This window comes from Apodemus sylvaticus, chromosome 1, assembly GCF_947179515.1.
Source record: "Apodemus sylvaticus chromosome 1, mApoSyl1.1, whole genome shotgun sequence".
Lineage (NCBI taxonomy): Eukaryota > Metazoa > Chordata > Mammalia > Rodentia > Muridae > Apodemus > Apodemus sylvaticus.
Genome location: NC_067472.1, coordinates 51,262,543 through 51,290,528, shown reverse-complemented (window position 1 = coordinate 51,290,528; position 27,986 = coordinate 51,262,543). Strand labels below are relative to the sequence as shown.

The following is a 27,986-nucleotide window of genomic DNA, read 5'->3' as shown; positions in this document are numbered from 1 at the left end:
GAACACGTCGCGCCTTGAGCTTCTCACTGGGCGGAGTAGTATGACAGGCCCGAGAGAAATGCCAATGTCCGCGGGGTCTTCCGCAAGTGACACTTGGCGGCACCAATCGCCGCCCTCCTTCCCGGCGGCCGAGCCCTCCTTCCCGCGGCGGGGCTGGCGGGGCGGGGACGCTGCGCGGCGGCGGCTGAAGCGCTAGCCGTGTTGGGCGCTCCGGGCGGCGGCGGCGGAGCTCGTAGGCGGTTCCGGTCGTGTCTCTCCGGGCGGCGGCGGCTCATGGCGGCGACCGAGCTGAGAGGAGTGGTGGGGCCGGGCCCGGCAGCCATCGCGGCTCCGGGCGGCGGCGGCGCGGGTCCACCCGCGGTGGGAGGCGGCGGCGGACGCGGGGACGCGGGGCCCGGCTCCGGGGTGGCGGCGGCAGCGGCGGCGGCGGCGGGCGGCCCGGCTCCCGGGGCCGGAGGAGTGGCGGCAGGCGGCCCGGGCTCTGCACCGCCAGCCGCGGGCTCGGGCGGTTCGGGCGCCGGGGGCTCGGGCTCGGCTAGAGAGGGCTGGCTCTTCAAATGGACCAATTACATCAAAGGCTACCAGCGGCGATGGTTCGTGCTGAGCAACGGGCTCCTGAGCTACTACAGGTAACTGCTTCCGGGGCGCCGCGCTCACCTGGTCTCCCCTGTGCAGCCCACAGACCCGTGCTGTCACCCTCCGCCGGCCGGCTTCGCTGCCAAGGTCGCCCTGGGTCGCTGTCTGTCACCTGTACAGGTTGACAGCTTGCAAAAGTCAGAACCTGCAGATTTGACACACTGCTCCCGTCCCCGCTGTCGCCCGCCCCGAGTGCCTCATCTGCCTCCATCCCCGGGTCTTTCCTGTCAGCAATTGTTTGGAGAGCATCTGCTCTGCCATTGTATTTCCTCTACCACGTGGGTGCAATCGCTAATTCTGCAAGTAAGGCACTGTTGTGAGGCTGAAGGGGCACAGACAGAGCTTGGGCGCTATCCCTCAGGAACTTAGAGTGGAAGTTTCAACTCCTAACTTTTTGTGCTCCAGTCTCTAAAATTTAATATTTCTGATACAGCCTTGATATACATGCTCAGGCTTACTCAGTCCACACATTCAGACTCAGAGTACCACACAGAGGGAGACTTTGGGATTCTGCCCACCATAGGTGTCTTAGCTTTCCCGGTCTATACAGTCCAGAATAGAGATGTGTGCTCTACCATAGCGTTTACTTTTGCTTGCTTGTCCCACCTCTGCCCATGGGAATGATTGTCTTATCCAGCAGTCACCTTGCACCTTTTAGTTTTACTTAAGATTAAGTTTTATTGAAGGAAGAGTGCATGTTTTTGAAATGATTGTTAAGGTTTCACAGTGCTTATTTTGGTATGGTTAATGTATACTTACTGTGACTCATGGCATGGTCATAACATGTCACACTTTGGGGCTTATATTACTAGACAGAGGTGTTGAGAGGTGATTCGGGGATAGGTTATAAGCTTTCCGAACGACTGTGCATTGTGGCTAGATGCCTTACATGCAACAGTTTATTTGGTGCTCATAGATCTCCTGTCTCCCTGGGAGTTAGGACATGTTCCCATGTTCTTGACAAGGAAGCGGACTTAGCATAGGCAGCTCTCCCAAAGTCTTGGAGAAATCTGAAATTAAAACTATTCTTCATACTTTAAAACCTAAAATCTAGGTTAATGTTACCTGAACCAGTTAGATACAGAGATAATTCCATAAAACATGGTTTATAGAGTTATAATGTGTTATAGTGTGTTTAGTGAAAACAGTAGAGAGGAGTATTGTAAGAGGAGTTTGCTCAGTATACTGCCATTTCTGGTTGAAATCTCTTCCCAAAGGCCATCCAGTTTGGGAGCCCAAGATACTGACGGGAGGAGTGGCTCAGCCTGTATTTCTTTTCAGTTTCACCAGTAGTTACTCACTCTACTATCAGGAGGTTCAGGGGGATTGAATAACTCCCATGAACATTGTTGGCTTGGTGCTTAGAGAATTTTAAGGAAAGCTTGAAGACCAGAGTTGAGGCTGTTGCTGAGAGCATTTTTGTTGCTTTTCACAGAGAAAATACCTTAGATAGCTCATCCTTGATGCTTAAGCAATGTTAGTTCTTTAACAATTTTAACAATTTAACATTTTCATAATTGTATTCCAAATTAATTTTAATATAACCCTTTTTCCTACTTATCTAGAACTCATTTTAGGATTATAACATACATTTAAAGTTTTAGTTTGATCAGAGATTTTTTCCCCATTCATTCAAGCTCATGTCTTGTTTTAATTGACTATTATTCTAATGTTCAGTTAGTTCATATCCTGACTTGGTTCATAAATCTCTACTAACATTGATCCCTCATATTAAAACTTGTACATTAAGGGCTAGACATGGTGACAACCAGCAAAAGGCAGAGGCGGCTGAATCTATGAGTTTGAGGCATCCTGGTCTTCATAGCAAGTTCCAGGACAGCCAGAGCTACAAAACAAAGAAAACAAGAACAAGCAAACAAACAAACAACTGTATTATCTAAGGGCTTAAATAATGTGTAGTCTTTGCTTGGAGAAGAGCACTTACTGCACATACATAAACACAGGCAAAAGACACATAGAATACAGGGAATCTAAAAAAAAAAATTAAAGTATTCTCTGATTGTTTTAATCCAACCAAGTTCTTACATTATCTACTTTGCAGGATACCTGATTGTTTGATCAGTATAAATCTTGATCAGTGTGCCTTGGATTTTAATAGCATAACCTGTTGGTATTTCTTCATATTTGTTGCTGCTTCTTCAACTTTCTTTCTCACAGAAGCTAACTCCACATAAAACACCTTCCAAAACATAGCAAGATATGCCATTAGCCTGTCCAATCCAACCAATCAACAGGGTCTAGTTTATCAATCTTTTCCTTACCCCCACCTCCTACCCCCGAATTTCAGTGAAGAGCATCCTTCCTACAGCATTGGCAGTTTATTCTTAGTAGGATGCTTGTGATCCCTATCTCCTTCCTAGAATTACTTAGCTGTGTTATCATTCCTCCTCTGAATGTCATATGTCCAAAACCTATAGTCTGTGATGTATGCCATTTTCAAAATACATTTTCCCTTCATAGATTTCATCCTCTGATGACATAGAAGAACAGACACAAGCAAGATGTTCATCTTATGTTTCTTTACATAGATGCCCATAACTTACTCTCTTACACAGAATATCATTGCTCTCAAAAGCACCTATGGCAGGCTGTGGTAGGCTTTCCTTCCAGCTTCTAGAGATTAAATTAAATTTTATCTGGCCTTTTCAGGCAAAAACTTTCTAGACAGAAAATAGCTGTGTAATTCGTAATGACTGAAGAACTTCAATGCAGAATCTTTCCTAACTCTGTTCTAAACATAACCATAGATGTGTTTGCCTAAGCCTAAGAACTCTGTGGTCAAGCCTCCCCCCTCCCTCCCAGTGTTTCTTAGTGCCTGTTAACCAGCTGTAGACTTTATATTGTCTGAGAAACTTTGTTGGTGCAGGAAGAGCCAGAGGATCTCCTAGGAGGCGGTTAGTGGCAAGTACCAAGAAGGAAGCCTGTGGTAGAAGGCTAAGTCCTAAGAGTAAGCTGGCCTTCTGCTATGGGTCTGTAACTCAGCCTGCATCATTCATAATGTAACTGAAGCTTGGAGGTGGGGGGGGGGGTGTTAAAGGCAGGGATTCACATTACAGTGTGGCAGGTGCAGGGCGTGGAAAATGGCCAGTCCTTTGAGACCCTTACCCCACCCTGTGATCTCTTATTGCGTATTAGTACATTTGAGAAAGAAAAAAAAGTTGCACCCGACAAAGTGAACAACAGCCAATCTGTCTTCTTAGGACAGTAAACAGACTTTCTCAAATATATTAAATCTTCATGTCTGGGGAGGGTGTGTGCCATTTCTGGCATGTAGGAATTCTGGATGTGCCAGGTGTGTTTGGCTGCTTGGCTCTACTGCTTTGTACTGTGGCAAAGGACTTTGACCTCTTTATGTTCTGAGCTGGACAGGGAAAACTGCAGTCTCAACGTGAAGGTCCCTGGGCATAGCCGGCGCTGGTGAAGAAATGGGCAGTTTTCTCTGCATGCTCAGTCATGCTGGGAGTTTAATGTGAAGCTGGGTATTTTATGTCCAGTGCTTCGTAGCTTGTCACCAAGTAGTGTGGTGAAGTTCAGAAGTTAGTCTATTAATAGACTTGTCAGTAGAGATTGGGGTAATTTTTACACCCAGCCCTCCTGAGTCCAGGCCTGCTGAGTCTTTCCTGGCTATTATTAGGATGGCTTAGGAGTTCCCACCAGGAAAAACCTGGAACTTAGGAAACTGCGTTTTCAAAAAGATTAAAATGCCTGGTGATTGTTTCGTGGCTATTCTTTTTTATTGTAGTTATTCTTATTTGTTACATTTGAGCCATAACCAATATTTAATAGTCTAATCAGGGAAGGTTTGCCTTTTATACATTTCAGCAGTGAAATTCTAACCATGGCATGGCAGTTCCCATTTGGGCTGATTTACAGTGAGGGGGTGGCTCAGTGTATAAAATGGAGCTATTCTTAGAGAATGAGAGTGTCAAAATTTTTTGTTGTACAAGGTTATAAAGTGTTTTATAACTTGCTAAGTAAAAAGTAGCTTGTGACTGCAGATGGTCATGAGACACCTAGGGCTGTTCTATCCTTGCATTGTGGTAGTGGTTCCACAGTTGTATCCACCTTTCAAAACTCAGTCAGTAGTATTTAATTAACTGCTGAATTAATATTTCATGCAATTCTAGCTCAGTAAAGACTGTATTTTAAAAAGCTAATAGTAAGAGGAAATGTTGGAGCAATAAACTCTGACTCACAAACAATACTTACAAACTCTGAAAGCAATTTACCACTACTTAAATTTCCAAGAATTGTTTGAAGGAAATTAAACAAGAATTTGTTGTTTCCTAAGACTATTCAATTTTCAAAGGCCCAGAGTTAATAAAAGGAACTAAAAGCAGAGCAGGGCAGATGTCTCTTACCTTCTGTTGAGCCCTTTTTGTCTTGCTATGGCAGGTCCAAGGCAGAGATGAGACACACCTGCCGAGGCACCATCAACCTCGCCACAGCCAACATCACTGTGGAGGACTCTTGCAACTTCATCATTTCCAATGGCGGTGCTCAGACCTACCACTTGAAGGCCAGCTCGGAAGTAGAGCGTCAGCGCTGGGTGACAGCCCTAGAACTGGCCAAGGCCAAGGCTGTGAAGATGCTGGCCGAATCAGGTATGGAGCAAGGGAACGCTGACCCGGGAAACAACTTTTTACACCCCTGATCACAGTGTACGTTTTTCATTATGTTCCATGCCTTAGATATCCCAGGCTTCTTGTTGTATGTTATTTCTCTTGAGTAGTGATTGTAAACTGAGTTTAGTCCTGCATATATACATAGGACATTTGATAATGTCTGGAGATATTTTTAGTTAAAATAAAAGAACCTAGGGTGTTACTGCAAATAGAGACTAGAAACCAAAGATACTGCTCAGTGTCCTGTGAGGTATAGAATAGCACCCTCCAACAAACAAATCAGCTGTCCGAAGTTGAAAAACCCTGGTTCTAAAGATATGACATACCATTTATGCTTAAAAAAATTTGTTTTAAATTTTGTGATTCAGGGTCTTACTAGAGCCTTGGATGGCCTGGAACCCTATCCTCCTGCCTCTGCCTCCTGAGTGCTAAGACTAAGACATTCTCCACTATGCCTAGTGCCTGCCTGTGCTTTTATTTTTAATGCCAGTTAACTTTCTTAAATATTAGAGACATAATTACTTTAGTACTAGCTCAGAATTAGGAATCTTACAACTCATAATTTGAGCCTATGCCAATTTTTCTTCTCTTGATTTTTTTTATTTTTTATTTTTCTGACAGTCATGTCCTAGGCTGGCCTCAAACTCACTCTTGTCTGTAGTTAAGTTGACCTTGAACTCCTGAGCCTTCTGTCTCCACCTCTCAAGTGCTGGAATTTCAGGCCCAGCTTCTGATAGCTTCTTATTTGTTAATGAAGTTGTAACAGTCATGATAGATGACCCAAAAAACAGTCTTATCAGGCTGCAAGAACCCTGTTCTTGCAGAGGAGGAGATTTCAATTCTTACTGTTCATGTCAGGAAGCTCACCGACATCTGTGAATTTAGCTCCAGGAGGATCTGCCCACCTTTGATCCATAAGGGCATAGACACAAACACAGTTTAAAATAGTAATCTTTTTTTTAAAATTAACTCTTTTTTCCCTAAAGAAAATGATAGGATTTACCCTCAAGATATTAATAATCACACTGAGCTTGCACACTGCAAAACTGAGATGTCAGCTTTTTGTTTGCCAGTTGCTTCACTTAGTGCTTAATATCTGTTAAGCCATGAGAGGAAACTTCATTGCTGTATCAGTTTTGTGGTGACAGGTTATATTTTGACCTTGGCTCTGCCTCTGTCCAAGAGAGAGGACAGACCTTTTCTTGTTCTTTTTGTTTAATTTAAGGGCTGATGTTAGCTCACAAAGGAGTGACATTGCTGGGAAAACAGTCTTCAGTGACAAACTGTTAAGTACAAAGCCAACAGTGAGAGGTACAACCCAGATTCCTACTCGATTTATGATTTGAGAGCTCTCTTGTTTTGCTTTTGGAGTGGCATTAGGGTCAAGTAAGTTCATCATGAAGTTTAGTGGAGAAGAAAATTTAATAGTTTTTAGTGACATACAAGAAGCTACTCTGTGATTCTCAACCCATTTTGCAGGGGGCCTTTGTGCCACCCTAAAGATAATGGTGAATTTGCAATAATAATTTGGATTAGATTGGAATCTTAAGTGTTTAAAGGCTCGAAGGCTACTTGCAGTTCAGTTGGTAAGAGTGCTCACCTATTATGCATGAAGCCTTTGATTTCCCAGAACTGCATAACTAGGTATGGTGGACATATCTTTCAGGAAATAGAAGCAAGAGGATCAAGAGATCAGGGGTATCCTTAGCTGCATAGGAAGTTCAAAGCTAACCTGAGCTACATAAGATGCCTCAAAAAAGAATTGGGAGATCTAATTATATGTTTCTAAGAGCCATCCAGTTTCCCATAATATCCTTTCCATCAGCGAATCTTAAACTTCAGTGTACATTAGGACTAGTTTGGTCACAAGTAGAAACACAGATTCTGGTCCAATGGAATGGCTTAGCCAGTGAAGGCACTTGCTGCCAAGCCTGACAGCCTGACTTCCATTTCTGAGATTTGCACAGTGGAAGGAGAGAACTGACCCCAAAGGTTATTTTCTGACATGCACATATACATTGTAGCACATATACCCTACCCCACCCCTATATATAAAATTATAAATAAATATAATTTTAAAAGAGAAATGCAGGTTCCCAGACTTCACCATCTGAATGTAAATGTCTAGGAGTGTGACCTGAGGCTTTACATCTTTATGATGCACTTCAAGCCTGCAGAGTGTAGAACAGTGATTCTCAACCTTCCTAATGCTACACTCTTAAAATACTTTCTCATGTTGTAATGACAAAACCTTAAAATTATTTTTGTTGCTACTTTATAACTGTGATTTTGCTACTGTTACGAATCATAATGTAAATATCTGATTATGTGACCCCAGTAAAAGGGTTGTTCCCTCCCCAGAGGGTCACAACCCGCAGGGTGAGAACTACTGTTCTGGAGGAATCCTCAGGAATGGCAAGCCCTCGGTTGCTCAGAATGCACATTGTAAAGCATAGTTTTGCTAGACAGACAGACAGACAGGGCTCCAACTTTCAGTCCTGATCTTAGAGGCAGAACTTAACCTTTAACCTTGGCATCCCTACAGATGAATCAGGAGATGAAGAGTCTGTCTCACAAACTGACAAGACTGAGCTCCAGAATACCCTCCGAACACTCTCTAGCAAAGTGGAGGACCTGAGCACGTGCAATGACTTGATAGCTAAGCACGGCACCGCCCTGCAACGCTCCCTCAGTGAGCTGGAGTCCCTAAAGCTGCCTGCTGAGAGCAATGAGAAAATCAAACAGGTCAATGAGCGAGCCACGCTCTTTAGGATAACATCCAATGCCATGATCAATGTGAGTAAAGATGGTGCCCCTCTGGCTCTTTGACAATTCCTCTTGGAAATGTAATGCTTTCCCAACCTCTTGGAACTGTTAAAACACTGAATGTACCAGGTCTTGCTTCCATCATCAGGTGCTTTAAAGTTACATTGTGTGTTGCATGAAACAGGAGCAGCTGATCAGGTGGAAGGTGTTGTACTCACGTGGTCAGAAGGGCATGCCATCTTCTGGGCAGTGGTAAGGAGTCCAGTGGTAAGATGCCCAGCCTTCTTTGAGTGGCAGGGCTTCTGAGGGTCTATTAGTTGGGTTCGTTTGTGGTTTTGCTTCTTTGCTCTGTTTTTCTAACCTAATCTGTCAGAGCTGAAAGGTCTTGACTCCTTCGCACTGTTGTGTTCTTTTGCTTCCTTCCTCCTTGGAGTCAGACCTTGCACAGCTAAGGCATGCTGCATGAGGGATGGCGAGCAGGGCCTGGCTCAAGCACTGTCGGGAACTTGTAATTCTGGTTAGTTCAGTGTGAGCCTTTGATTCTAGAACACTCCACGTGGGCACTAGCAGACTGGGTAAATACAGAGCATTGCTGGCCTTACTGACAAATTGCTAGGTGTATGAAAGGAACACCAGGTTTACAGTGCTGTTTTTCCTTTCCTGCTACCCGATTCTCAGCACGTTATGTCATCTCCCTTCACATAAAAACCCTAAAGGACAGTTTGTAAGTGAGACAAGTATTCTATGAGAAACAGTTTTGCAGAGCTTCTCCCCCCTTCTAATTAAATGGGTTAAGTTACCTCGTGAGTGCCAGATTTCCCTTGTTTAGGGAGTGACCGTGAGAACTAGTTTAGTTCCTATGGTGCCTGAACATCAAAGACCTTTTCCTGTGATTAATTTTTTTCTCATTTTGTTTCTTTGTTATGTGATGGTGGTTGGGTTTTTTTTGTTTGTTTGTTTGTTTGTTTGTTTTTTTAAAGATTTATTTATTTATTTATTTATTATATGTATATGAGTAATACCAGAAGAGGGCATCGGATCCCATTGTAGATGGTTGTGAGCCACCATGTGGTTGCTGGGAATTGAACTCAGGACCGCTGGAAGAGCAGCCAATGCTCTTAACCGCTGAGCCATCTCTCCAGCCCCGATGGTGGTTGTTTTAACTTTTATTTTAGCATTTAACTTTTATTTTAAGTGTTGAACACCTTCAGGACTCTGATTTACCCCAGCCAGAAAGAAGACAAATTAGTTTTTTGCCTTCAGGATTTCAGGAAGGTTAGCCACCTCCTAGTATTAGTTAGCCACCAGCAGGTCAGAGCTGATGAGGGTGTTCAGTGACCGGGAAGCCTGTTCCTTCCACAAACCAATGACCCATGATAAATATGTAGACTTTACATTTTGTATTTTGTGTGTATGGGTGTTTTGACTACACGTATGTTATGTGCCTGTGGAGGCCAGAAAAGGGCACCAGATCCATGGAATTGGAGTTACTAGTGACAACAGGCCATCCTTATGGGGGCTGGGAAACAAACCCAGGTTCTCCAATTGTTATCATCTCGACTCTCTGACAGTCTTCTTTTTTATTTTTCTTATTCTAATATGATTTCTTTCCTAAATAAAACACTCCTATTTTATAAACCCAAAGCCTTGCTTTAGCCTTTTCTCTTGGAAATTGCCCATCTTTGTTCTTTGGGAAATTATTCATCTCCAAGGTCATGTCAAGAATGATCTCTTGGAAGTCAGAGACAAGCAGGCCTAGCATATTCTAGGCCCTGGGTTTGATCCTAAGCATAACACACACTGAGACATCCAACAGCTTGATAGAAGTAAGCTGTTCACTGCTGGTGTCCCTGTAATAATCCCATTGTTGCCTGAGCTGCACTTTTTATTCTTGTGTTATTATAATGACAAGGCTTTACATGCAATATACATACTAAAAATAAGCCAGGTATGGCGACACATGCCTGTTAATCTCAGCACCCTGGAGGCTTAGGCAAGAGAAATGAGATCAGAACCAGTCTGAGCAGCTACATGTGTGACAGAATAGACCCAGGCAGTACCTTAGAGGTGTTCAGCATGTACTAGGAAGGTTAAAGAAGCTAACACCTCAACTACATGCTGAGGGAGAGTGAAAGTCTGCCTAGAAAGAAGGCAATATAGATTTGGACTCCAACCATGTCCTTCATTATCTGTATAACCCAGGGAAGCCCTGCCCATTCTGTGACCTCTGTTTCTTATGTGTAAATGGTTTGATACTAGGAGATCTTTTATGGTAGTGTTGAGAGACTTTAGGGAACATATTTGAAATGCTTGGCCAAGTGCCTGGCTGTACTACTGTCTCTTGATTTTTTTTTTTTTTTTTAAATTTTTGAGACAGGGTTTTTCTGTGTAGCTCTGAATGTTCTTGTGATGTAGACCAGGCTGGCCCACAAAATACAGAGATTTGCCTGCCTCTGCCTCCCTAGTGCTCAGATCAAAGATATGTACCACCATGCCAGTGGTTCTTGCCAAATTTTAATGATTATCAGTATTAAAGGAGAACGAAGGAGAGGAATTGGTGGGGGTAGTGATATGGCATATGTAGAACTGGTCTTGACCTCAGTCTGGGAACTGCTGGTGACTGTTAGAGCAAGGAGATGGCTAGAGGGGAGGCTTGAGTGGAGGCTGCAGCAGTGCAGAGTCAGATGAGTGGACTTGTCAGTTGAAGAGGCTGAGGCCAGTCTCAAGAGAGCAGGCTATCTGAATGTGGTGGTCTGTGTGGAGAGTGTGACTCTGAGGGGGCTGTGTCTCTGTTGTTGTTAGTCTTTGTTCGTTCACAGACAAAAAAAATGAAGCACAGAGTTTAGTAACTAACTAGATAGCAGGAAAGAGCTATGATTGGAGGATAGACAGCCAGCCCCAATACAGATGTGTACTCCACTGCTTCTACTGTGGAGAAATGGAAAGAGATTACAGACTCCAGAACAGTAAAGGAGAGTCCCTATGACTTGATATTTGGATGTGAAGAAGGAAGCAAAACTGAAAGAGAGACGGCCCATAGGCTTGGGCAGCTTGAAAGGCTCTAGAATGCACTGGGATGGAGAAATTCAAAGAAAGAAACGAGGCAGCAAGAGAATGTGTTGAATCAAGTGTGAGACCTACTGATTTTGAAGTTACTTAGAGCCATTGACTAGGCACTTGGATATTCTGGTCTGAAACTCAGAGAGTCCAATTTGGAATCACTGATTTAGTGGCCATTGGTGGACCTGTAGGCAATTGTTGAAACCATGGGAGCAGACATTCTAATAGAACCTTTAGTTTCTCTGTAACAGGGATTACAGTTTTCAGCTTAGATTGGTTCCTTCCTTCATTTATTTATTAAGCAAACTTTATGAGGCTCCTGCTATGTATTAGGAGCTGGAGACCTATATAGGAATAAGCTGTAAAATGTGTTTTAAAGTTGCTTGTAATCCCTCTGGAGAGAAAGAAACTCAGTCATGTGCGTGTGTTAGGTAGAAGTATGCTGAAGCTGGTAAGGAGATGGAAAGGACAGTGGCTGCTTAGGGGAGTGGGGGCCACAGACGTGCCATTTGTCCTAGGTCCTTAGAGGGCAGAGGGCAGAGCAGTGTAGGCAGAGCGAGTGGCATATGCCTAAGTAGTTAGGGCTGGAAGAAAGCTGTGTGCCCAAACAATGAGTTCAGTGTGGCCGTGCTGTAGGTAGAGGTATCACCTGCCGAGTCGCGGTCCTCAGCTTTGGGTTCTGTGTGTTTAGTTGGTTTATTGAAAGCTGTTGTCCTGCCCTGTTTTTCAGCCAGTAGCCCTCTGGGTGCAGTTGACATGCCCACCCTTTGTGCTGCTGCCACAAATGCCTTGTCTGGTTTGCTGCTCACTTGGTATTTGCTTGGTCCTCGTGACCAGGAAAATAAGAGAACTATGACAACAGTGTTCACTCTTTCCTAAGTCTGACCTTGATTGCAGCACACAGCTGGCTGTCCCTGATACTGTGGAATAGCAGGAAGTACTTAATTGTCATATGCCTTCTCATGTTCCCAGAATAAGGTGACTTCATGGGGAGTCTGACTAGTGGAGGTGCCACAGCTAACTAACACTTTTTCTGTACAGGCCTGCAGAGATTTCCTCATGTTAGCCCAGACGCATAGTAAGAAGTGGCAGAAGTCACTACAGTATGAAAGAGACCAGCGAATCCGACTGGAAGAAACTCTTGAGCAGCTGGCAAAGCAGCACAATCACCTGGAGAGGGCATTCCGGGGAGCCACGGTGCTGCCAGCAAACACCCCGGGCAGCACTGGGTCTGGTAAAGGTAGGACACTTAGCTCGTACATAGCTGTTCTGGTATTATCAGGATGTTTCTGCAGTTGACAGAAGACATTCTCCACAATTGGTGGCTCATGGGTGCATTTGGAGCTGTTGGTTTCTTTTTGCTTTTCCACTGCTTTCTGCCATTGTTGCTGTGTTTGTGGTTAGTATTTAAAAGAACCCACTGTGCCAGGCATTGGTAAATATAACACAGAAAACAAATGAGGCTTTTCTCTTTGTAGATCAGTGCTGTTCTGGCAAAGGGGACATGAGCGATGAAGATGACGAGAATGAGTTTTTTGATGCGCCAGAGATTATCACCATGCCTGAAAATTTGGGCCACAAGTATGTTGTCCTTGACTGTTGAAGAAAATGAACATGTGTGTTTACATGATGAGAATCTTTTCCATGAGAATCTGAGCTGGTGGTGGTTGCTAACGTGGGCTCTTTGTGTTAAGTAGATGGAAAACTGTTAGCACTTATGCTGAATTTTCCAGCGATCCCAAACTCATAGCCATTCTAAGTATGTGCAGTATATGTGGTATTGTGCTTCATAAACAACTGGTACGGCCCAAACTTAGTTCTGGTCTCTGTTCTAATTCTCTTCTGTTTTTCATCCATGAAGACGTACTGGTAGCAATATCAGTGGAGCCAGCAGTGACATCAGCCTTGATGAACAGGTAACTCCCATTTGGAAGTTGTCAGAGCCGAGGGACTTTATTTTGATTCTCAGGGACTTGCCTGTGACGTGCTAAGAGAAATAGAAACTCCTGTTGTTCGTTAAGCATGGGGGAAGGGAAGGTTATAGATAGCGGATTTTTTGTTCTTTGTGGCTGATTGAATGGCTTTGTTTTTGCTTCTAGTACAAGCATCAGCTGGAGGAGACCAAGAAGGAAAAGAGAACCAGAATACCATATAAGCCAAACTACAGCCTCAACTTGTGGAGCATCATGAAGAACTGCATTGGAAAAGAGCTCTCGAAGATCCCAATGCCGGTGAGGCCCTCAGATACCCAGACTGATACCCCCTCCACTCGGAGGCCTCTTGCCACTGTAGCATGTTCAAGCGTGGGCTTTATTACCTGCTCATCATAAACCATCCCTTGAAGTCAACTGGTTTGGTTCTGGCTGTACATCCCATATGTTTCTAGATCAGCTAGTTCTAGATCAGCTGCTTAGTGTTTGGTAACATCTATGAGCACTTCCTGTGGCAGGCAAGTAGGCAGGCAGGCAGGCAGGTATGGGGGATGCACAGATAATACAGTATCAAGTCTGTTTCTGAGAAGCATATAGTGGGGCTGAGGAAATGGCTCAGTCGATAAAGGTACTGCCATGGGGCATGAGAACCCATACAAAAAGTCAGGCATCAGTGGTGGCATTGGTGTCTGCCTTGGTATGCACATGCACTCCCACATTAGAGACACAGCTACCCAAATTAAAATAAAAGAAAGAATATAGGAGTTGAGTGTGGTAATTCAAGCCTGTTACTACCAGCACCGGGAGTAGTGGCAAGAGTTTGAGACTAGCCTAGGCTGCATACTTCCAAGCCAAACTGGGTGGCCTCTAATCCTTGGTATATTTTTTCTTGTCAAATACCTTTTGTTAGGGGATTTTGGTGTAATGTCTCTTTAATAAATCTCTAGCATGTCTAATCAGGGTGAGATAGATATCCCCTGTGCTCCAAGAAGGTCTGCTCTTTGTGTGTGGCAGTGTTCTGCTTGTTTGTTCATTCTACAAGTGTTTACCGAGTGTTTCCAATTTGCCCAGTGTAGTGCTAGTGTGCCTCTTAGATGTTTATAAAAAGAAATTCCAAGCTATATTCATTTGAACCATGGGTCAGCAAACTAAGGCCCTTGAGCCAAATCTGGCTGTCTTCTAAGCAGCCGTAAGCTAAGAATATATTTCTATGTTTTTATTCAGATTTATTAACTCTAAAGGAATGCAAAAGGAATAGTTCATGAGGTTAATGTCCACAAATAAAGCTTTGTGGGGACAGAGATTCTCATTAATTTATTTGTTTGTGCCTACTGTCTTGTCGAAGTAGTAGTGAATGATGCGACAGAGATCTGAGGGCTTAAAATTTACTCTGTAGCTCTTTACAGAGAAACAAAAGCAAAAACAAAACAAACAAATCAGCAGGCACTCACCTTAAACAGATTCTTATTTTGAAATCCAGAAGTATATTGTCAGGGCTGATACCTACAGTGTCAGGACCAAGTTTCTTTCTGTTTTGTAGTTGTCTACTTTTGATCAGGAGCCTTAATTCATATGTCAGCAGTGGCTCCTTGCGCTATCAGAGGATATGTTGCAGTCAGCTGAAGATGGATAAATAAGAGCAGACTGTACCTTTTAAGGACATTTCCTGGAAACTGCACAATCCATTAATGCATTAATCTCTTATGTGACCATAGCTACCTAGAGAAAAGGCTAGACGTTAAGATGCAGGGTGCTCTCAGCCCCTTGGCACATAGGCTTGTCCAGAGACTATTTCTCCTGGGTAGAGACTGTGCTGTTGTGTAAATGTCCTGTTGTGCCGGGCGGTGGTGGCGCACCACTGAGTTCGAGGCCAGCCTGGTCTACAGAGTGAGTTCCAGGACAGCCAGGGCTACACAGAGAAATCCTGTCTCAAAAAAAAAAAAAAAAAAATGTCCTGTTGTGATGCTCAGCACACTGCCTGGCACAGGCGGCCATTCAACAAATGCCAGAGTGATTAATTAATTGAGTCCTGAAAAACAAATAAGTTGTTTTTATATACATGTATAAGGTTTAGTTTTTAAAAGGAATAATTCCCAAGGATAGAAATGTAACTCAGTGATAATAGATGATAGATGCATGCCTAGAATGCTTAGGGCCCTACATTCCTTCTCCAGTAATGCAAAATGATGATGATGATGGGGTAGTAGTAGCAGTAGCAGTAGTAGTAGTAGTAATTAATTAATTAAAATAAAGTAAAGGTTGTCATAGAGAAAAAAAAAAGGAACTTACTGAGCATATATTGGAGAAACACCCAAACAACTGGTGTTTGGGAAACTTAAAAAGAGAACCCACTGGTTCAAGCATTGGGTGCCTTATAGAAAGCAGTAGGAAGATGGACTAGAAAGGCAGGCCATCACTGTCTCAGAATATAAACTCTACTTAGACAGCGTCTGGGTCTAGGTGACCCCTGTGTCTTCTTTCATTGTGCATTCCTTATTAACATCACCATTAGGAATGTGCAGTCCTGTACCTGCCTCCAGATGACTTAAGTCATCTTCTCCAGCAGCGTTACATCACAGGAAAGATGGTGTAGGCTGTGGGTTTAGACTTCTGTTTCTGCTGGCATTTAGCTGGGTACTACCAGTATAAGACACCAGTAAAAGATCATAGCTCCCTCTTAGGCCGTCTTCGGGCAGGATCTGTGTGATTCTAGTTTTCACTAGCAGGCCTTCTTGAGTACCTGAAGATGTTAAGCTTCTGCCAGATCCCCTCAGCCTATGCAGTGCAGTGATATCCCTGTTTTTCTTTGTCCCATACTCAAGGGTGGCTGGTATTACTAATCTCTGGCTTCTCTTTTGTGGCTAGCTAACTCTCCATTGGCAGTGAATGATGCCCTTGCTTCCTTCTGCTTAAAATACTCACTCATTTGTTTCTGTTTGGACTCCAAGTGGTAAAATGACAGTTATAAAAAGCTGGGCACTTCCAAAGAAGCTGAGGTTCTTGCAACATTTATTAGGAGTTGGGTTATATGTAAATGAAAAGCAGTGACAGACAGTGATGTGCAGACTCTGGGCTAGCTTCTATTCCTGTTTCCACCAGGATACATGCAGTTTGTCACAATTTTCCTTTGAACATGTGAACATTTCACTTCATTCTGCTTCAAATGTTGCCATTAGATTCTGCTGCCGTGGTTAGGGAAGGCTCCAGAGGACTCAGGCTTTACTGTTAGCAGTTGGTCACTGTGCCCCATGCAGACGTCTTCTGTGGTCTAGGCTTCTCTGGAGGCTGAGGCAAGAGTATCGTAGGAAGGTAGACAGAGGCTGAAGTGAGGAAGAAACAGTTCAAAGGAAAGAAGACCATTCCTTCCTTTGTCTGGGTAAACTCAGGCCTGCACTTCCCAAGCTCATGCCGCTTTCTTACCAACTAAGCACATGCTATACGTTCACATGGGAACCTGACTTCCATCTAGAGCAAATTTATTCTCTCTCTCTTTTAAGATTTATTTTATTTTAATTACATGTGTGTGGGGGGAGGTATGTGCATGTGAGTTAAGTGGCTAGAGGCCAGAGACATTTGATTCCTCAGAGTGGGAGTTACAGGGGGTTGTAAGACAATTGATATAGATGCTTCAAATGGAACTCACATTCTTTAGAAAAGCAGCATGTGCTAGTAACCACAGAGCATCTCTCTCTTTCTTTTTCTCTCTTTTTAAGTCATTTATATTTTTGTGGAGTGTTGGGGGGAGGGGCCTGTGCATGGAGGGACCAGAAAAGGACCTTTCCTAGAACTCTGTTTTATATTCTCCTGAGACAGGGTCTTTCACTTGGCTTGAAGCTCTATCTTAGCCAGGCTGAGCTCTCTCTGCCTCTCCCTCCCTCCCTCCCTCCCCCCAAGTGCTAGGGTTATAAGCATAAACAGTCATGCCTTGCCCTTTTAATGTAGGTAGTAGGGTAGGTAGTGGAGATTTGAACTCAGGTCCTCCTCCTTGCAGAGTAAGAGTTCCTTCCCAAGGAGCCATCTCTCTAGCCCATTGAGGAAATTTGTTTCTTTTTGTTTTTTTGATACAGGGATCTTTTACGTAGCTCTGGCTGTTTTGGAACTTGCTGTATAGACTGTGCTGGCCTCAGACACTCAGAAATTTACCTTCCTCTGGTTCCCTGCATGCTTGGTAAAAGGCATGTGCCACCATACCTGGCTTTAGAACAAGTCTTTTATGTTTTGGTTTTTGACAGTCTTGGCTGTCCTGGAACTCATTCTGTAGACCTGACTGGCCTCAAACTCACAGGGATCCGCCTGCATCTGCCTCCCAAGGTGTACAGTACCATGCCTGGATACAAATTTTGAATTAGCAAAATTATATAAAATTTCAAAGTTACTTTAGAAAATAACTACTTTTCTTGAGGAGGAACAGTGTGAGCAGTGTCTGGTTTTCCCTCCTCCACTGTGTAGGCCACAGTCTCTGGCACACAGCACTCAGGTAATTTGTGTAATGGATAGACGCACATCTCCCCGAGCAGAAGTGTTCTTCATTCCCTGGATCCGGCTCTACACACTGTGTCATGTGTGGCACACATGCTGTGAATCAGAGAAGAACCTACTTCATTCCTCTTGTAATTCATTCAGTTACTCAGTTCCTATCTGATGAGGTCACTTCTGGCTGTTGTTGGGTCTGCAGTACTGCAGAGAAGAGGCATGGTTTCCATCTCAAACAGGAGAGTGGATCCCCTGATGTCTAATTGAGAGCCACAGCTTTTCTTTTTCTAGTTATTTGCTATACACCTCAATGTCTCAGCATCTTCTCCAACTGCAAAGAGGTTCATCTGTCTGCCATCAGTGCATGGGGAAAGGGTTTAGCTTTTCTGTCTTTTCTTATAGGTAAACTTTAATGAGCCCTTGTCCATGCTTCAGCGCCTTACTGAAGATTTGGAATACCATGAGCTCTTAGACCGAGCTGCAAAGTGTGAGAACTCTCTAGAACAGCTCTGCTATGTTGCAGCCTTCACTGTTTCCTCCTATTCCACTACTGTCTTCCGAACCAGCAAGCCATTCAACCCTCTCCTTGGGGAGACATTTGAACTGGACCGACTGGAGGAGAATGGGTATCGATCCCTCTGTGAGCAGGTAAAGAGCCCAAGCTGGTAACACTTTTCCCTTCTTACGACAGGTTAGGTTTTGAGAAGCCAGCCTCTTATCAGCCTAGTCTGTCTTCTTTTTCATCAGGGTTCAATACACTAGGCCTGTTATTCACCTGCTGTTGTGGATGTAAAAATATAAAGGGAAGCTCTTGGGTGTTTATCACCAGCTAATAGGCTCTAGCTTTCTCTTTTCCACTCTTTGTTAACTCACACCCGATTTCTTAAAGGTGAGTCATCATCCCCCTGCTGCTGCGCACCATGCTGAATCCAAAAATGGCTGGACATTGCGTCAGGAAATTAAAATCACCAGCAAGTTTCGAGGCAAATACCTCTCCATTATGCCCCTTGGTAAGGCCACCATGTTTGTTCCAGTACAGGTGTTCTGACATGATGGAGGAGGCCACTGACTCAGGCATCAGATGGGAACTCTGATTCAGGCACCAATGTCACTAGATAGCACTGGGCAATCATTTAACTTCCCTGCTATCAGTGAGTTAGGAGGCCAGGTGCTCTCTTAAGATCCTGTCCTACATAAATTCCTTGTCTCTTTAGTGTATTTATTTTTTGTCTATAAGTACTACCTTAGAATGTAGATTCTAGCATGCCTTTAAAAAGTTATTTTAATGGTGTTTCCACATTACTCTAGCAGTCTGGTTCTATGTAGACATTTAGGATTACAAGATTAGATTTCTTGGCTTCTCTCCTATGGTCCTCTCTCCTCTGCATGATGGATTGTGTGTCATTTATGTAATGACTGAATCCTGGGTAAGAGGAAACTTCATTTTATTGGATTACAAGTTATTTTTGCATCAGATCAAAAAGATAAAGCCCAGGAGAAGGAACCCTGATGTGTAGAGCTGGAAGCAGACCAGAAATTGTCAGCTGCTGACGTTTCCTACTCTGTGATGATTTTTTTTCACATTGTGTATGTGTGTGTGTGTGTGTGTGTGTGTGTGTGTGTGTGTGTGTATCAAGTCTTTTTTTTTTCTGGACGTGGTAGTGCATGCCTTTAATCCCAGTACTCAGGGAGATAGAGGCAGGTGGATTTCTGTGAGTTCAAGGTCAGTTTGGTCTCAAGATGAGTTCCAGAACAGCCAGGACTGTTACATAGATAAACCCTATCAAGATTTATTTTTATTATTTTTAATTTGTGTGTGTGTGTTCACATGTGAGTGTACATGTGTTTTCAGTGCAGGCTTCCCACAAAAGCCAGAGGTGTTAGACCCCCTGGAACTGGTGTTTAGACAGTGGTGCGCCATTAGATATTCATGCTAATAATCAAACCTGGGTCCTCTGGAAGAGCATTTAACACTGAGCCATTTCTCTAGCCCTTGAAAATTGTATTTTTTTACTTTATAGTTTCATCACATAACTTTATTTTGTTTACTTGTACAGATACTTTACAAATTTTATAGAAGAAAAAGTTACTATTTTTGATACGTAGTTGGCTTTACTGGTCTCTTAGTTTCTTAATGTGAATTGAAGTTATTGACTTGACCTTTCAGAGTGTCTTAGATGATAATTTCAAATTTGTTGATTTGGGGGTGACTCTGGAGTTCTCCTTGCTTATTCAGGATAATGTTACTGGATATAGAATTCTTCTTTGGTAGTCTTTTTAACATCTTAAATCTTCTTGTTATTACAAACACCTTGTTATTCTGCTGTCTTCTGGCCTTCTATATTTTTTCCTCAAATACTTTATTGTAAATACACACACATTTCAAGCATGTTAAATGTATAGTTCAGTATTGTTTACTACATTCATAATGGTATGTGAGCACTGAACCATCCAACTCCAAGATCCTTTATCTTGTACAGCTGAAACTCTCTGCCCATTTAAATAGTAACTGCTCATTTTGCCCCTTTTCCAGACTCAGTAAACCACTGCTATTTTTGTCTACATAATTTTGTCAGATCTTTGACTTAAAGTTTTTTGTCATTTCAGGGTCATTTTCTTTAGTTTTCAGTGTTGGAGTTTCTCTTTTTAAGCTAACTATTCCTATTACATGCATCAGCTTTTTTTATATGTCCACCTGTTGGTGATTACAGGTTGCTTCCATGTTTTGACTATTGCATATAAAATCGTCTGGAAAGCTGAGTAGAAATCTTAGAGTCCATGCTTTTTTTTTTTTTTTTTTTGAGTGTATATCACTAGTAGAATTCTGAATCACATGGTAATACCCTTTTTAATGTTCTGAGAAACTCCATACTGTTTTCTACAGTGAGACTCTACCATTTTATATCCTCCCAACAGTGTGCGGAAGCTGTAGCTATCCCATGTCCCCATTGCTGGTTCAGTCACTCATCAATAGCAGCCCCCCTAGTGTTGTTAAGTGTGTCTCATGTGCTGTGGTTTCCTAGTGCTGTGGAGCTTGTTTTTGTCTGCTTTTCAATGACTTGGGTACTTGCTATGTAAGTCTTTTGCCAGTTGTTTTCAGGACTTTTGTTGTTGTTTTGAGATTTTGCAGCTTTGCCTGTCTGGATGTCGAAACATCAGCCAGGCAGGCCTCGACCTTACTGAGATGCACTGCCCCTGGAATGCTGGGAACAAAGGTGCGCACCACCATGCATGGACCCTTTGGCAGCTCTTGTTGCTTTGTTTCTTTGAGACAGGGTCTCACTGTGTATCTCTGTTCGGCAAGGACCAACCATCAGAGATCTGCCTGCCTCTGTCACCTGAGTGCTAGGATTAAAATTGTGTGCCATCATACCTAGCCACCTTTGCTAGTTGTTAAATTGAGTTGTTTTGTTGAGTTTTGAGAGTTTTATATGTGGTCTGGATATTGTTTTCTTATCAAAAATAGGATTTTCAAATACTTTCTTCCATTCTGTGAATTGCCTTTTTACTCCATAGTATTGCTCTTTGATGTACAAAGACCATTTTTTGTCCTTTTTTTCTTGTTTTTCTTGTTGCCTATACTTTTGCTGTCATTTCCCAAGTCATTACTAATCTAATGTCTTGAAGCTTTTGCCCTCAGGGTTTCTCTGTGTAGCCCTGTCTGTTCTGGAACTGAGTCTGTAGACCAGGTTGACCTCAAACTCAGAGATTCACCTGTTACTGCCTCCTAAGTGCTGGGATTAAAGGCGTGCGCTACCACTGTTGGCCTCTTTTGAGTTTTATATAGTTTGGTGTATTTGATATCTTCTTTTCTCTTACCCATCTCTACATAGATCTTAAGTCACCAGGCTCAGCTAATTCTGCCTTTAATGTTGTAAATTTCTTCACTGTAGTGTACGGTAACAACTCCATTTTAAAACTTACATTAGTCTAGTTCTAATTCTGAAGCTCCCTTATCTCTGCTTCTCCACTCCTGCTGTTTAGACCCATAGATAAGTAGTTTATTAAGGTCATACAGCTGATTACTAGTCTTGACTGCCAATACAAGTTCCTTCCACAATGCAGTGTTATTTTCCTGATGATGGGGCACATTTGCCTTCTTTCTCTAATTTTGAAATTGGTATTATAAAATACAGCTCCCTAGCTAAGATGTATCAGTTTTTTTGTTTTTTGGGGTTTTTTGTTTGTTTGTTTGTTTGTTTGTTTTGTTTTGGTTTTTTGGATTTGGTTTTTTTTGAGACAGGATTTCTCTGTATAGCCTTGGCTGCCCTGGAATTAGCTCTGTAGACCAGGCTGGCCTCGAACTCAGAAATTTGCCTGCCTCTGCCTCCCAAGTGCTGGGATTACAAGCGTGCACCACCACCACCTGATGTATCAGTTGTTATTATCTAATATTATCTAGTTATATTTTCATATACTTAAAATCTATGTAAACAAAAGTAAACCAACAGTTAAAGCATTTAAGAAGAGGCTGGAGAGATGGCTCAGTGGTTAAGAGCACTGACTGCTTTTCCAGAGGTCCTGAGTTCAATTCCCAGCAACCACATGGTGGCTCACAACCATCTGTAATCGAATTGGATACCTTCTTCTGGTGTGTCTGAAGATAGCTACAGTGTACTCATATAAATAATATAAATCTTAAAAAAAAATTAAGAGAGTTGTGCTTTTATTTTCTTTACTTGCTGTTTTCTTTTTAAAGTAAGAGATATTAATAGAAGGACACCAATCTTCTTTCTAGTGTGTATGATTGTGTTTTTCTGATACCTTGCTGTATACTTTTGCTTCTAGGTACTATCCACTGCATTTTCCATGCAACTGGGCACCATTACACTTGGAAAAAAGTTACCACAACAGTACACAACATTATTGTGGGCAAGTTGTGGATAGATCAGGTGAGCAAAAGTACCCGAAGTGCTTCTGAAGTTCAGAACACTTCTTTAGGAAGTAATCTTTGTTATATTTAGGACACAATAACTTGCCCCAGACTTTTAACTGGATCACCGGTCTCTCCTAAAGATTGTTTCTTGGGCAGTAGTCCTACCTTCATAAAGGTCTAACTACCAATTATTATTTATGAATGATCAAATTATAACTTCTACCAAGGATGAGTAGGACTCTGTTGGGCAATATAAAGGATCTACATGCCCCCAGCTTTTAATGCTTTTGCTATTCATGAAATGTTTATCACCAAGCAGTGTCCTGAGTACTAGGATTACAAAGTCAGAGAAAACTTTCTAGGAGTTATTGGGACATTGGAGAAGTGTGTCATGTGTAGGTTGAAAAGTGTAGCAAATACCCTCCAGGAGATGTGCTAAGAGATTTCCAGTTAAGTGTTCGCTTTGAGGTGAGACTGGTTTAACTGCAGTCAGAAGAGAGGGAATACTGTCGTCTGGAAAAGGGCTTCATGGAAGATGTGGAATTACACTGAATCTTTGAAAGGTAGAAAGGAGAGAGAAATGAAACAAATGAAGTCTATAGGAAGAGCACAAACAAAGTGTATATGAGGATCACAAATGAATTCTATAGGAAGATCTGTCATGTACAACTTTAAAACTGTAATTGTGGTAAGCAAAAGAATTCTAGAAGGGTCCTAGTAAGGGACTTGTTCCGGAGATAGTTTATTATGTGTGCATTTCAGCAGGTGTAATGAAGGTCAAGCCGTGTTACCAACATGTGACACACAAAAGAAATGCTCATGTAAAGATCAAGTCAGTCTTCATAAAACTAACCCATGATTCTTTTCATTTTACAGTCTGGTGAGATTGACATTGTAAATCACAAGACAGGAGACAAGTGTAATCTTAAATTTGTTCCTTATAGCTACTTCTCTCGGGATGTAGCAAGAAAGGTAAGAGGTTGAAATGTAAATATTTTTTATTTAATGTGCATCCCTTAGAAGGCCTAGTGTGTGTGTGTGTGTGTGTGTGTGTAAAGAGGTAGATAGGTAGAAAGTTATGTGTCCTGAGTATGCAGGTTGGAAAACTAGAAAAAGAACCAAATACTTTACTGAACCCCTTTCTTCCTCCTGAATATGAGGAAGTGGAAAGAGAAGTTCAAGGGCTGGAGAGATGGCTCAGTTGTTAAGAGCACTTACTGTTCTTCCAGAGGACCTGCACCCATATCTGGTACTTCACAAATGCTGGTAAATCTTGTTCCAGGGGATCTGATATCCACTTCTGGCTTCCAAAGGCACCTGTATACATGTGGCTGGTTCTCGTTCTCTCTCTCTCTCTCTCTCTCTCTCTCTCTCTCTCTCTCTCTCTCTCTCTCTCACACACACACACACACACACACACACACACACACACACACACACACCTAAATAAAAATAACTTTATTTTAAAAATAAAGACAGGCACAGTGGGAACGTGAAGATGGAAGGAGGAGGAGAGGCAGGCGGTGTAGACAGCAGGACCATGGCATGCAGAGGACAGGTGTGCTCCAGCACAGGTGGTTCATGCCACAGAATTTCAAGTAGGAATGAAGACTGGCCAGACATGGTCATGCTCCCTTTTAGTTCCAGCACTCAGGAGGCAGAGACAGGTGGGTTTCTGAGTTCGAGGCCAGCCTGGTCTACAGAGTGAGTTCCAGGACAGCCAGGAATCAGTAGCAAGAAATGTGGCTAATTCCAAAATGTTTATGATAGCTGGATTTAACTAGTAATTACTTTAGAACTTTTTCTAGATTAATCAGGTAAGCTACCCCATGATGTCGCTCTCCTCCAAAGCTGTGCTCTCCATCCTTGTAGGTGACAGGTGAAGTGACAGACCCATCAGGAAAAGTTCACTTTGCCCTCCTGGGGACATGGGATGAGAAAATGGATTGTTTCAAAGTACAACCAGCCTCTGGGGAAAATGGAGGTGATGCTCGGCAGAGAGGCCATGAAGCAGAAGACAGTAGGGTCATGCTGTGGAAGAGGAATCCATTACCGTGAGTATGCACGCACGCATGCACGCACGCACCCTCTGCTTTTAGCTCTAGAGTGAAACGCAACGTTCTGCCTGCATTCTTCATGGCCGTCTGTGGGACTGACCAGGGAGATGAGAACCCTTGCAGAGATTGTACACGTGATTGGAGTTGAAGTGTGCGTTATTCCAAGACTATGTCACCAACCATATGCCAAATTGGATTTCTCCTTTCTAAAGTTTCATTGAATCATGGTTCAGAGGAATCTCTATAGTTAATGTTCTATTTTTGAGACAGGGTCTTACATACATAGTCCAGGCTGGTCTCACTGTGTACCTAAGACTCTCTTTGAAGTCCTGATCTGATCCTTCTACTTGTACCTTCCAAGAACTGGATTACAGGCATGTACCACCATGCCTTGCATTCTCATTGCAGTTCAGAGTAGAGCTTTTCAAAAGCAACTGGGGAGAAAGATGCTTTTCTCCCGCTAACACTTCCCTACAGCCCTCTGAATAGAGCACAGAATAGGAAACACGTGCAGCTCATCATCTTACGTACTGAGGCTGCAGAAGTAGCCAGCTTTCCCAGAAAGAGGTCTAAAAGGAAGCATAGGAATGAGGCAGTTTTAAAGATTTCATTCTTCCTGATAAATGTCGATAAGTCTGAGTGCACATGCTGCAGGCAGCTGTTGTTGGAGCTGCTGGGGAAGGGGGGAGTGGTAGAGTTTAGCTCTCTCTTTGCGGGATTACCTGATAAGGCTTTAGACTTTTTCCACTTGTGGGACACTTAGATGCAGGGAAGTGTTCTGAGCTGTTGCTCCTTGGGTTAGATCGAGGCTGTAGAGCTGCCTTTCCGTTGTTTTGTTTGTTCTTAGGAAGAATGCAGAAAACATGTACTACTTCTCAGAGCTCGCCCTCACTCTCAATGCCTGGGAAGGTGGCACTGCGCCTACAGACAGCCGGTTGCGGCCTGACCAGAGACTGATGGAAAATGGGCGCTGGGATGAAGCAAATGCTGAGAAGCAGCGCCTGGAGGAAAAGCAGCGGCTTTCCCGGAAGAAGAGAGAAGCCGAAGCTGTGAAAGCCACGGAAGATGGTAACAGACCTGTCCCTGCTCTGACCTGTGGACGTGTGCGCCGTGCCAGCTCTAACCTTGCTCTTCATTCTCTTCCCCTGTAGGCACACCGTATGACCCGTATAAAGCACTGTGGTTTGAGCGGAAGAAGGACCCTGTCACCAAGGAGCTAACCCATATTTATAGGGGCGAGTACTGGGAATGTAAGGAAAAGCAGGACTGGGGTTCTTGCCCAGACATTTTCTGAAGCAGCTGTAAGTCAAAGGAAGAGGGCTGATCGGAGAAGACGGCAGAGGATTCGTGGGAAGGCTGGCAGTTGGGACTCTGACCAAGTGCTTTCCTCCAATTTGTCTGTCTTAACCAATCACTTTTCCAAATCAATCACCAGAAGCAGACACCCGTGGTGGTGATTGGCTGGTTGCCTTAGCCGATTGACGCTGAAATCGACGTAATAGATACCCATATTTGTAAGGGAGTGGTTTAGTGGCTGAAAGTTAGTGTTACTCTACATCTGCAAAGGCAAGTAAGTGTTCTTCTCCCTCTGCCTATAAGATGATGTCATTCACCCTCACCTTGTGTCCTGCTCAGCCAAGATCTGCATAAGATTGTGATTCATGAGCATTTTGGTGCTGTTCAGAGCAAGAACTGATTTTAAAGTTCCTTTAAAAAGAAACACATAAGATTTAACCAGCAGAGGCATCATGCATAGATCTCAGCATTATGAAAACACATGGGGTTGGTTTAACAGGGCGTCGTGTGTAGATAACGAAGGTTTGGGAGCATCTGCAGGAGAGATTGTTCTCTAGGACTTGAATATTGAGTTATGTTCTTGGAGATGTTTATCTTCACTTGCATACAATACCCCTCTGCTGTTCTGTCTACTTTGACAGCAACCAGAGGCCTCCTTGGTTGTTGATAAGAGGGTCACACTCTCCTGATAAAGGGGTTTTATGGCCTCCCTCCCTCCCTCAGGTAGAGAAGCTCTGCAGACACAGGCAGGGTGGGAGAAGACTGCCTCTACCTTCCCAGTCCCTCCCTCCCTATCCCGTCTTTCATTGCCTTTCTGGCTTCTGTTTCCTGACACAATACCATTTTGAGTTTGTGCCACAGTCTGGAGCAAAACATTGCCTGACCCATTCAGTACACTTCCGAATCTGAGAGAGGTTCCTCTGCAACAAGTGTTTTCATCTTGAAAGTCCCAGTGGAATGGAGCCACTTCTGGAATAATGTGTTAAATCATCTGTATATTAGATATATATATATATATATATATGTAGAGAAAATCTAATTTTTTGTTTTCCCCTTTCCCATGAAGAATCTTGGTTTTTTTTTGTTTGTTTTTTATATCACCTGTCTCCCTGGGACTCTTGTTAATATTGGTTGGAGCGCCTCTGCTTTCCATGTTTGAGGGGCACTGCAACCCCAAGCAGGGTCATGTGTGGCAGTTGTTGAACAGGGACGAGGTGTCACCTACCGTTGCTGCCTCAGCTCAGCTTTTCTGATCACATGTGACTCTTAGAAAGGAAGTCCTAGTCTTTTCCTGCCTCAGTTTCCTTCCTTAGGAGGCGTACAGGTAGACTGTCAGGAGGGTGATTTCTAGCTTCCCTTTGCCCCAGCTCAGGCTGAATCCCAAAAGAGTTTTCTTCCAAGGATGTGAGCTAAGAGCCCTCGTGCCCCGTGGGAGCTGCTCCTGCTGGCGCTGGCATCCTTTTTATTAGTTCTAGTTTCCTGTTCAGAAATGTAAACCTTGTGTAACCCACCCTGGGTTGAGGGTCATAAATTGAGGTGCCTTCCTTGTGTACTTTTTGTTAGTGTTTTTGGTTTTGTTCCTTAACTGTTGAGCCTCAGCCAGTGTGGGTCCTTGGGGAAAATACCATTCCAGAGGAAACTATACCTCCAGGAAAATTGGATTTTACTGGGTAAATTAGTATTTTCAGTCCTTCCCCCACCTGCTCTCCTTCCCTAGATAAAATGATCAAAGATTGAGCACTAGGGAATTTCCTCCTAAGAAGGCTTTTCCCCAGCACAAGGGGTTACTCCAGGGAGGCCCATAAAATGGGCGCCATCTCTGGGGCTTTGGATAGAATGGAAATTTCCCAAGGAGCCTCCATGCTTTAGCCCCTTCCCTCTCTCTGCACTACATTTCTAGCTTGATTCCCAGATCCCTGCTAACGGAAGAAGCTTAGAAGTCCTGAAGATGGAATAAAGTCACATGAAAGCAAAATAAGACTATATATATATTTTCAGTTTTTTTGCCTTATTGCTTTTTTTCAAAAAAAAAACCTACTAAATTAAAATAATTTTTAAAAAGCTATATTGTCTGATTTGCTTCTACTTCTGATAGTCAGGAAATGGTGGTGGACAGAGGGAGACCTGGCCAGTGGTGATTTGTTCTCTTTGGGAATTTTATTTTATGTATATGAGTGTTTTGCCTGTGAGTGTGTATGTACACTGTGTGCACGTCTGGTGGCCACAGTGGCCAGATGAGTGTGTG

The 27,986-nt window shown here is 43.2% G+C and overlaps 2 protein-coding genes across 3 annotated transcripts in view; one reads left to right on the top strand and one right to left on the bottom strand.

Moving 5' to 3' along the window:
* The window catches only part of Dtx4 (deltex E3 ubiquitin ligase 4), an 852,074-nt gene that overhangs the window by 264,588 nt on the left and 559,500 nt on the right, over positions 1-27,986 (bottom strand). The gene's annotated exons all lie outside the window — the stretch shown is intronic.
* Osbp (oxysterol binding protein) lies at positions 58-27,806 on the top strand. Its single transcript, XM_052189288.1, has 14 exons — positions 58-629; positions 5,053-5,261; positions 7,828-8,078; positions 12,150-12,348; positions 12,587-12,689; positions 12,970-13,024; positions 13,208-13,339; positions 17,915-18,160; positions 18,402-18,522; positions 22,301-22,404; positions 23,265-23,360; positions 24,261-24,442; positions 25,293-25,513; positions 25,597-27,806. The coding sequence occupies exons 1-14, from the start codon at positions 274-276 to the stop codon at positions 25,737-25,739; spliced, it is 2,418 nt and encodes an 805-aa protein (XP_052045248.1). The 5' UTR covers positions 58-273; the 3' UTR covers positions 25,740-27,806.

Coding starts and splice junctions, on each gene's coding strand:
- Osbp (XM_052189288.1), top strand. CDS start 274: ATGGCGGCGACCGAGCTGAGAGGAGTGGTGGGGCCGGGCCCGGCAGCC. Junction 13,340..17,914: donor TCTCGAAGATCCCAATGCCG/GTGAGGCCCTCA, acceptor CTTTTCTTATAG/GTAAACTTTAATGAGCCCTT. Junction 22,405..23,264: donor GCAAGTTGTGGATAGATCAG/GTGAGCAAAAGT, acceptor TTCATTTTACAG/TCTGGTGAGATTGACATTGT.